Source organism: Morone saxatilis, unplaced genomic scaffold (assembly GCF_004916995.1).
Source record: "Morone saxatilis isolate NCDOM2014 unplaced genomic scaffold, NCSU_SB_2.0 Contig11, whole genome shotgun sequence".
In the NCBI taxonomy this organism is placed as follows: domain Eukaryota; kingdom Metazoa; phylum Chordata; class Actinopteri; family Moronidae; genus Morone; species Morone saxatilis.
This window is the reverse complement of record NW_023339663.1, coordinates 30,751,370-30,760,277: the sequence shown is the minus strand read 5'-3', so window position 1 is coordinate 30,760,277 and position 8,908 is coordinate 30,751,370. Positions and strand designations below refer to the sequence as shown.

At 39.6% G+C, this 8,908-nt stretch overlaps 1 protein-coding gene across 1 annotated transcript in view; it reads right to left on the bottom strand.

The window, feature by feature from the left end:
- Positions 1-2,531: 2,531 nt before the first annotated feature.
- The window catches only part of LOC118343428 (pleckstrin homology domain-containing family O member 2-like), a 6,873-nt gene continuing 496 nt past the window's right edge, over positions 2,532-8,908 (bottom strand). The window contains exons 2-5 of the mRNA XM_035682230.1: positions 7,899-8,003; positions 7,720-7,818; positions 6,215-6,535; positions 2,532-6,113 (exon numbers count right to left, since the gene is read on the bottom strand). Of these exons, the coding sequence (XP_035538123.1) occupies positions 4,785-6,113; positions 6,215-6,535; positions 7,720-7,818; positions 7,899-8,003 (1,854 nt within the window). The 3' untranslated portion in view covers positions 2,532-4,784. The remainder of the gene's footprint in view (positions 6,114-6,214; positions 6,536-7,719; positions 7,819-7,898; positions 8,004-8,908) is intronic.

The following is an 8,908-nucleotide window of genomic DNA, read 5'->3' as shown; positions in this document are numbered from 1 at the left end:
ATTTTTTAATGAACATTATATCTGGGGCCAATTAAATAACAGAAAAGTTACTTCTCCAAACAAATCAACAATTATGAGCGGCTAGGGAATCTCATATTTAATTATACACATTTACAGAGACCAACTTGAAACCACCATGAGCGAGATGCCTTGCTGCGACAGAAGGGGCAAGATAACCAATTTATTAAACAGCAGAAATCCTAAATACTATCCAAATCTGTCCCATAGGTGGTATAATGTTATGGTATCTTACCATACCTGTGGCGATGGGAGTAGGGTTGAGAGAATGGCATGGGGAATGAAGAGTGATTGAATTTTATGGAGGGGTTTTTGGGGCGCGGGAAGAGGTATTCGATATATAGGATTAAACGGCATGTTGAAGCATGAGTTGAGAATTAACAGAAGAGGACGAAGAAATGAACATAAAGACAGGACATTTTAGTAAGAAAGTATTAATATAAGATGTACTAAAAAAGACGGAACAACATTTTAGAGGTCATCAAAAATACCATTGTTCAGCGTACTGATAAAATGTAATGCTAATAACCCTTTTTTCTAATGTAATTGTAATCGATATATTTTTTCTGTTACCTTTTTAATCCGATTTACGTACCCGGTGTTAACATGTATATAAGAACATCAATCGAGACACCTGTACATGGTGGCTGATGAGCAGCAGGATCGCGACATACTTGTACATAACTGTAGCATAATAATATAATAATAACTACACTACCACTAAAGCAGCTACAATTAACAATCATCAAGCGAGTGTCAAACGCATTAACCCTCTTATAGACTATACACTACCAGCAACGTAATTGCAGAGAGGCTTCCACCTATGGACAGACAATAACGAATACCATCACAGTTAACACCATAAATCACCACGCACACTCGCAATGTCAAGACAGATTTTATATGGAGCGACCTACCGGTATCCTATATTGCTACACAAGATGGACTACAATTTGCAGTAAATATGGGAGTGGGAGTAGAGGAGCTAGAGAAGATTGAGAGATGCTCAGAGCCACACTAATGAGACTTCCGAATTAGTGAGGATAGCAACTTACAGCTTGAATTCTATGAGCCCAGCCGCACTCATGATTATTCGAGGTACGTCAAACCTGGTTTTAACTCCCAAGCTTAACTATAATTACCAAAGCCAGATCTTAAGCGGCCCTATGAAAACTGGTTGGTAGTAAAAGTAGTTCCTCCTGCCTATAACCCAAATAGCGAGCACATTTTTCACACCTATATGATAGTAACTAATTTCCGTGAGGATTTTCGCTCAAAACTCCAACTGGAAAAGGTTCTGTAAATTGCTTCCCCTACCTTGCTTGATAAACCCCCCCATATGTTTTTACTGGACCATCAAGGCAACGAATCCTCATCCAGAATAGGAGACAAACCATACAAAACTAGCCTCTTTAATAGTAAGGACCCTTCACGGTCCTATGTTTATATATGCCACCATAATGGTTGCTCATCTCCTCCAGACCTATAGCCAAAAAAGGGATCCATAATTGAGCAAAAGAATATAAGATAAACATGCTCAGAGTCTAATATTGGCCAAGTGTGTCGCATTTAGGTAACGGTAATAAATGTCGGGTATCTACTAGCAGATGGCTACAGGACACCTGCAGTTGCTGTCGCGTCTGTTTCTCTACAGGTACGACTGCTATTGGTTGTTATATGCGTTTGCTAGTAGCGCCCCTATATGGGGTAGTGGGCTGATTTCGGACCAGCCCTTGTTTGCACGCATATACCCCATATCGGCAGCAAAATGTGCCATGGGCATCTTACGGTGAACTGGTGGCAACCAACACAAACGTGGCTGGTGCCTCGCGCATCCCTAATTGCCACCGGAATTACCATTACAACAATGGCAGGGTGCCCAGGGGGAAAATATGGGATCTCAGGGCTGCCACGGAAATGACATGATAATCGCGGAGAGATGCCGGTGGCCATCTCAGGAAACATCGGTGTGGATGCGGTCAGACGCTGCACTGGAAATGCACTGGCTTAACAGCTGCTAACAGAGGCAGATGCCGTGACATCTCAACCTGCCACCGGAAATGCCACTGCAAGCTGCCGATGCCACTATTGAGCTAGTTGTCTCTCAAAAAAAAGCTGGAGCCAATGTTTGATTTGTCCCTTCCAGGCTACTGTAGAAACATGCCTCCATGGAGTCCACAATGTTGAACTGGTGGACTCCATGGAGGGCGACCTGTGGCATCTGTAGATATAATAGGCTCATTCTAAGGTAACAAAAATGTTACTATTATAATTCAGTGATTATCAAAATTGTTGTCAATTTCAATTAAGTGATCAAGTATTGTTTCAGCACTAAAAATAAGTAAATACAATTTGAAGTAGGTTTCCACCAGGTATGAAAAAAAAAAAAAAAAGGTTAAAACCCTGATGCCTTCCCCACAGGAAACCAATAATAATACAAAGTAAATTCCTTAAATACATCTTTGAGATTCTAGATGTACAACTGCATTAAAGACACAAAACATAAACAGATAAACAGTTTACCTTTGTTTATTTGGGCAATAGCAAATTTTATCAAAGAGTACAAATTTATATCTAATGTTAGAAAATATTCTATACTCTAAATGGCATGGCATATTTAAAATGGCCTTAAAAACTACCATCACATTTTTTAACAAAGCACTGGACAAAAATTCAGAGCTCATGATCCAAATTGGGAGGAACATCACTGAAGAGCACATATTGGCTGCCGCAAGCTCTTTATTCTGAGCTATGTACAATATCAGTATTAAAAACACATCATTAATAAAAAAAAACTGCAGTCCTGCTATGTGGAGTAGCAGTTTTCTTTAATCACATGATTAGTCTGAAAAGATTAATTTCAGAAAACTCCTGAGCTATGTTGGTACATTATCCCTCAACAACAAACAGCAAATGCTGTTGTAAAAGTATAAAGTATGTACAATATAAATTCCCTCATATAAACTGCCAGCAAAAAACATGGTCTCTAATAGTTTACTTTGCCACACAAAGTGAACTATTATGACAGTTGTGTAATTCACTTCAATTCAATTATATTTGCATAGTGCCAATTCATAACAGAAGTTATCTCAGTAATCTGGTATTAACACTTTTTAGTACTTTTTTTTAATGTTCTCAATTTATTGACAGTGCTGCTTTGTCATTATATTAATAGCCTAATTCTCAAATTAGCTTTCAAGTAATTATTCTTGAAAATGTCTGATATTTCATATATAACAAAAAATAAAAAACACAAAGTAGAACATTAAGCATTACTTTCAGCTGCAGATGAAGTTAAACTAGAAATAATTGCACTTAATTAATTATGAGCGAACAGTTGCATGTGCTGCATAACCATCAAAAATGAGTCCATCGATTGACCGATCGCTAAACCTTGACCCCTTTAGCTCTATTCTCTAAACCCTGACCCCTTTAGCTCTATTCTCTAAACCCTGACCCCTTTAGGTCCGTTCGCTAAACCCTTACCCCTTTATTTCCGTTTGCTAAACCCTGACCCCTTTAGCTAATGTTGCTACACCTGTCAGGTAACTGTATACAATTTAACACTCAAAATTCATTTTTGAACCTGTGGGTATTTGATTCCAGTCAAAAGCAGCTTCTCATTTTTGCCGCAACTGTCTCAATCAGATTTTATAAGCTAGCTAAACAGGCTAACGTTAGCTCCATGAGTTGACTGAAAACACTGTCTCCTTTCAAACAGTACAATTTACTTTTAACGTTACAAAGGAAAAGGCTTTTAGGATGTATTTGACAAACTAAACACTAATGTTGGCTACTGGAGCAAAAACTTTCCCAAATCCAATGAAGAGTAGGACAGAGCTGCTATCGTCAACCTAAACTCTAATAGCATCCAGAAGCAGCCTCCACACAGTGGGGAAATAGTAGTGGATGTGCTTGTCGTGAACAGGGCTTTTTTGTAAGCTGTAACCTCACAAATGTGGTTAGGTCGGCTACTTGAAAGGCCTTGAAAGTAACATTGAGTGTCTACAGGAAGTAGTAAGCTAGTTAGCTGGTGATGCTAACGGTTACAGCTTATGTTAGAGCATACAAACACACTGTTTAAAGCAATTACATGTAATATTTCCACATTAAAATGTCACACTAGACCTACGATAAATACTTTATTCAGGTAACGGTGCATTTCATTGCTCGCCTGTCAATGACGTCATATCACTTAAGATCTTGGTACTATTTAACTCTACATTTGAACCGGATGAAGGATTTTAGACATCAGCTCGCAGCCCCTCCGGGACGTCCTTTGTCTGCCCAACAGTGTGGGAGAATAAGTTATTTTTAAGGTGGAAATGCTTTATTCTGTGTTTTTACTGGTTTTAATCAGATCTATATGGACAATTCGGCTCCCAATAGAAACCTCATGAATGACGATAAGTGAAGGAATCCTAACTGGGAGAAGCTGACTGCAATGGTGGTAAAGATAATACTCCTATGATCCCACACTACGTCATCAAACGTCTTTTGTTATTGTTTTGATGTGACACCCCTTACTGGCAGAATTTACACATTTTACTTAAAAACTGTATATTTAATCTATTCCTTTCACTTTTGCTCTTGGAAAGCCTAAAAAATAAACATATGGCCCTTCAAACTCTTTGTATAATGAATATCACTATCGATACAGTAGGCTATGTCCAGAAATGCAAAGCTTGCCTGTGATTGCATAGTCACTGTTCAGGACAAGGGTTTAGCGAAAGGTCAATTCCCAGTCAATCTGCTATGACTGACATTCACCAGCTCTTCCTTTTGCTTGAGTTCTTTGGAGGTTTTAGTTTGTTGACCTCCCTGAGGACATGGTCAGCCTTCTTCAGCTTTTCCATGGCCTCGGCCAGCAGATCCTCTGGCATGCCCTCCCCGTCACCTACCCTCTGGGACTGGGACACTCTGCTCAGGAGCTCACTCGTCTTTTCCATCTCCAGAGCCACTTCAGCCTCAAGTTTCATAACATCATCGCTGGGAGCCCCGTTGCTTCCAGCCACAGCTTTGGCTTGCTGTCTCACCTGAGTAAAGACTGAAGAATCAGAAAGCAGATCTCCAATGGAGGCTGACTTGGCCTTGGTTGAGGGTTTAAGAGGACGAGTGGGAAATACCTTTGATCTAACCTGAGGCTTGGTTGCGCCCTGTGTCTGCCTTGAATCGACAGGGATCTGAATGTCATCCTCACTGGCGTCCAACACATCCAGACTGGGCCGGCTTCCTCTCAACGCGGCTGTTGACATCGCCAGCGTGTCTTCACTCCCAGAGCCTTCGCTGTCATCGTCTGAGTGCTGACCGCTGTCTACAGATTTCTCCTCCGCTTTCTTTTTCTTCTCCCCAGGCAAGTGACAGAGTAGTGGACTCAGGCTGAGGCCATCAGTGACCGGGTCATTCAAAGAGACAACCACTGAGGGGACTTCAGTCTTGGGTAGTGTCTCTTCTGCTTGAGGAGAACTGGCTGAGGTATCTGGGGCTGTTTGCAGAAATGCGGTAGGGTCCTGTTCCTCATTAGTTGTTCCATCTTCTAGGTGTTGAACAAGATTCTCTGGCTTTTTCTTGGGGGTTAGTAGAGGACTAGAGCTCTTTCTGAGTGGCTCATTGCCGGATGCCTTGTTTATGCCACTGCTTATAGTCTCCCCTGATTCTTTTTTAATGTCCTGTCTTTCTTCGCTGGGACTCTTAGGTTCATCATCTTGTATAGATTCTTGAGAAACTAACTGCTCTGCCTCATCAGTTTCCACAGATGTTCCTCTTGCCTCTTTCTTATCGTCTTCTTCTTTCTCCTTGTGCTCACCAGTTGTGTCTTGAACCTCTTCTGGCTCCGCAGAATGGGAGGGTTTCTTCTCTTTGGATGGAGGGGTAGGAGGGTGGGAGTTTGGCCTGGACTGTGAAGCCTCTGCAAGGTTGCTTGTGGAGCTGCTGGAGCTGGGTTTGTTTGGGGGTGTTGGAGGTGGACCTGTCTTTTTCTTGGCATCAGGACTCTTTTCAGACATCTTCTCAGCATTGGCCTCCTCTGTAGATTCTTCAGCAGATGAAACACAGGGCTTGACTTCTTTAGATGGAGGCATAGGTGGCTTCAGGACCTTAAAAAAAATAAATCATATTTTATAGGCCATGGTATCCAATTAGGAAGACATACACAAATATTTATTGTATGACAAGGGCTAAATAGCATTATACAAACCTTTTTCTCTTGGCCATCATCCTTCTCAGGTTCATGTTCAGGTCCTGCACTGGGTTTAGGCTCTTTGGTAGGGGGCATGGGAGGTTTGATAACCTTTTTCTGGGGACTGACCTCTGGCTCAGTCTGAGCCTCCTCCTCATCACTTGGCCCTGACAGTTTCTGTGCAGCTTCACTGGCATTGGAGGGAGGCGTTGGGACTTTGATGGCCTCTTTGGGTCTCTCTGGGCCATCAACACTGGCATGATTTGTCCCATTAGGCATTATGGCATCCTCAAGATCAAGATCCAAACGCAAGATGCCATCAGACGACACAACGGCTACCTATAAGGAAAAAATGATTTCATAGAGACAAGACAATAAAAATGAAATGCTAATATACCATAAATTCGAATAAGGGCTTTATACAAACACAAGGGCTAGTTCCTAATTGACCCTGTCATGGCTAGGACTCACTTGTAAGAGTTTCTAATCTCTATATGACTTGCTCATTAAATAAAGGTTAAATACTGTTTTCATTCACAAATACATTCCAAACCCTTCTAAATACATTTTTTTTGTTGTTGTTTTCACTGTTAAGCTACTGTCACTAAGCGCTTCCTGCAGAGATATTTCACATTAAAGGCCTACCATAAAAGGAGTATTGACTTTCATCAACACAGCATAGTAGAAGTAAACAGAATTAATTAGTGACTATCAATCATGTTTCTTTTAAAAAGCAGTAGGAATAAATTGCACATTATGCAGAGCTGATTAAGTCAACAGGCAAATTAAAAAAAGGACAGAAAGATGTTTACCAGAAATATGGTAAAATATACCTAATATAAAATATTTAACATAGAAATTATAAATATATATATTAAATATACTTAATATACATAAAAGCAACTTTTATTAACCTATTAACATTTAACAACTATATTTATTACGAATAAAACGGCAAAGATTTATTTCTGTTGGAGGTGGAAACATAAAATCTGCTGTGGAAACTGTCCAGACATGTGGCTACACGTGACAAAAACAAAATATTTGATTCCACATATTTATCATTCCTTAATTGGTTATTGATTTACTTAAATAAATGCAAAAATAACATCAATGTCATATTTGCTAAAATGTATAAAACACTATATCCTAACAGTAGTACATGAGACAAAAAAATCTGTGATAAAATCAGGTTCCTCTGGCTCCTGAACAAAAGCAACCAATCACAACTGAGGATAGTTGATTGTTGTCAGTTCAATGGGTTCTTGCAAATGTCATTACCTACTGCAGTTTTAACTGGAAATGATAAAATCCCACTGTGTATATAAGTGGGCTTACATTAGAATTTAAGGTGTCAGAATGACTTTCAGACTGTGTGTTTAAACCAATAAGAAATCCATTTGAATTTGAGTTGAGATTCAAACCTAGACATTAGTACTGTAGTGACAGAGCTAAACTACCACTGTCTGTTACAGACACAGATGAATGGATTCTCACATTCACACACAAATACACACACAAACCTCTTTCATGTGTATCCTGGTCGGTGGCCGCCGGTTACGGTTCCCTTTGGGCCTCGTTCGAGTAACATGCTCTAAATTACTGCTTTCATCAACCATCACCTGTGAACACATAAAGCTTGTTCCACTGAATCCATCTGAGTTGAACATGTATAAAAACTAGGGATTACGCAGACATTTACCTCATCAAAGACTTTGTTCTTTGCTCGATTGATGCCATCGCTCAGAGCCTTAATCCAAGCCTCCTTGTCCTCTGCAGTCTGAGCTTGGAACTTCACATCATGCACCTGTCAGTCACATAACAAGACCACTCGTGTAATAATCATTTTACAATAAGTAGCAGTTTCTTCCAAACCCAGCTCTTTTTTTCTTTTACATTAGAAGTATTTAATTTAATTTAATTTATTTTAGTAAGCAATTGTAATACAGTCAATTTATTCACAACATCTAAGACCAAAACTGAAATGAAAGTAGAGTAAGTTTCTTTAAGAGCCTTCACACACACGTATCACACACATCATCATCATCATGAGTTTTTTCCCAGATTATTCAATGTCACATGTAATATACTAATAAATGTTTATGGGAGCATTATCTAGTGTGCGGCTTCTGTTTTTTCAGTTTTTCACATGTACTTTGGTACTAGTATTTATCCATTTTGGATGTGAGTGCTTTTGTTAACTTGTTGCATGCTTCAGATTTAAAAAAAAATAATAATAATTTATTGAAATAATTATATTCTTATTAATATATATAAATGATTACACTTTTTTGTTTAAATATGTTTTTTTGGACTTTTTTATGCCTTTATTCGATAGGACATTGTAGATAGACAGGAAAAGGAGGAGAGAGACGGGGGACGACATGCAACAAAGGGCTACAGGTTGGAATCAAACCCAGGCTGTTGCGGTAAGGACTATTGTGTGGCCTTTCTATTGTTTTTGGTCTTTGGTTGTTTCCATTTCAGGGCCCGGGGAGTTCTTGCAACTGCCATTAGGAGCCACTAGGCAGGAGCCAGAGGAACACTGATTGTCTTCACAGATTACTCTGTTCCATGGTCTACTTGGTCCAAAGATTATAGTGAAAGTTAGTTAGTTACAATCAAAACCAATGCTCTTGTGATAGGAGCACAGTATACCAATGAATATCACAGGCTTTTATTTGCTGCAATCACTGAACTCAGCCTGCCTTT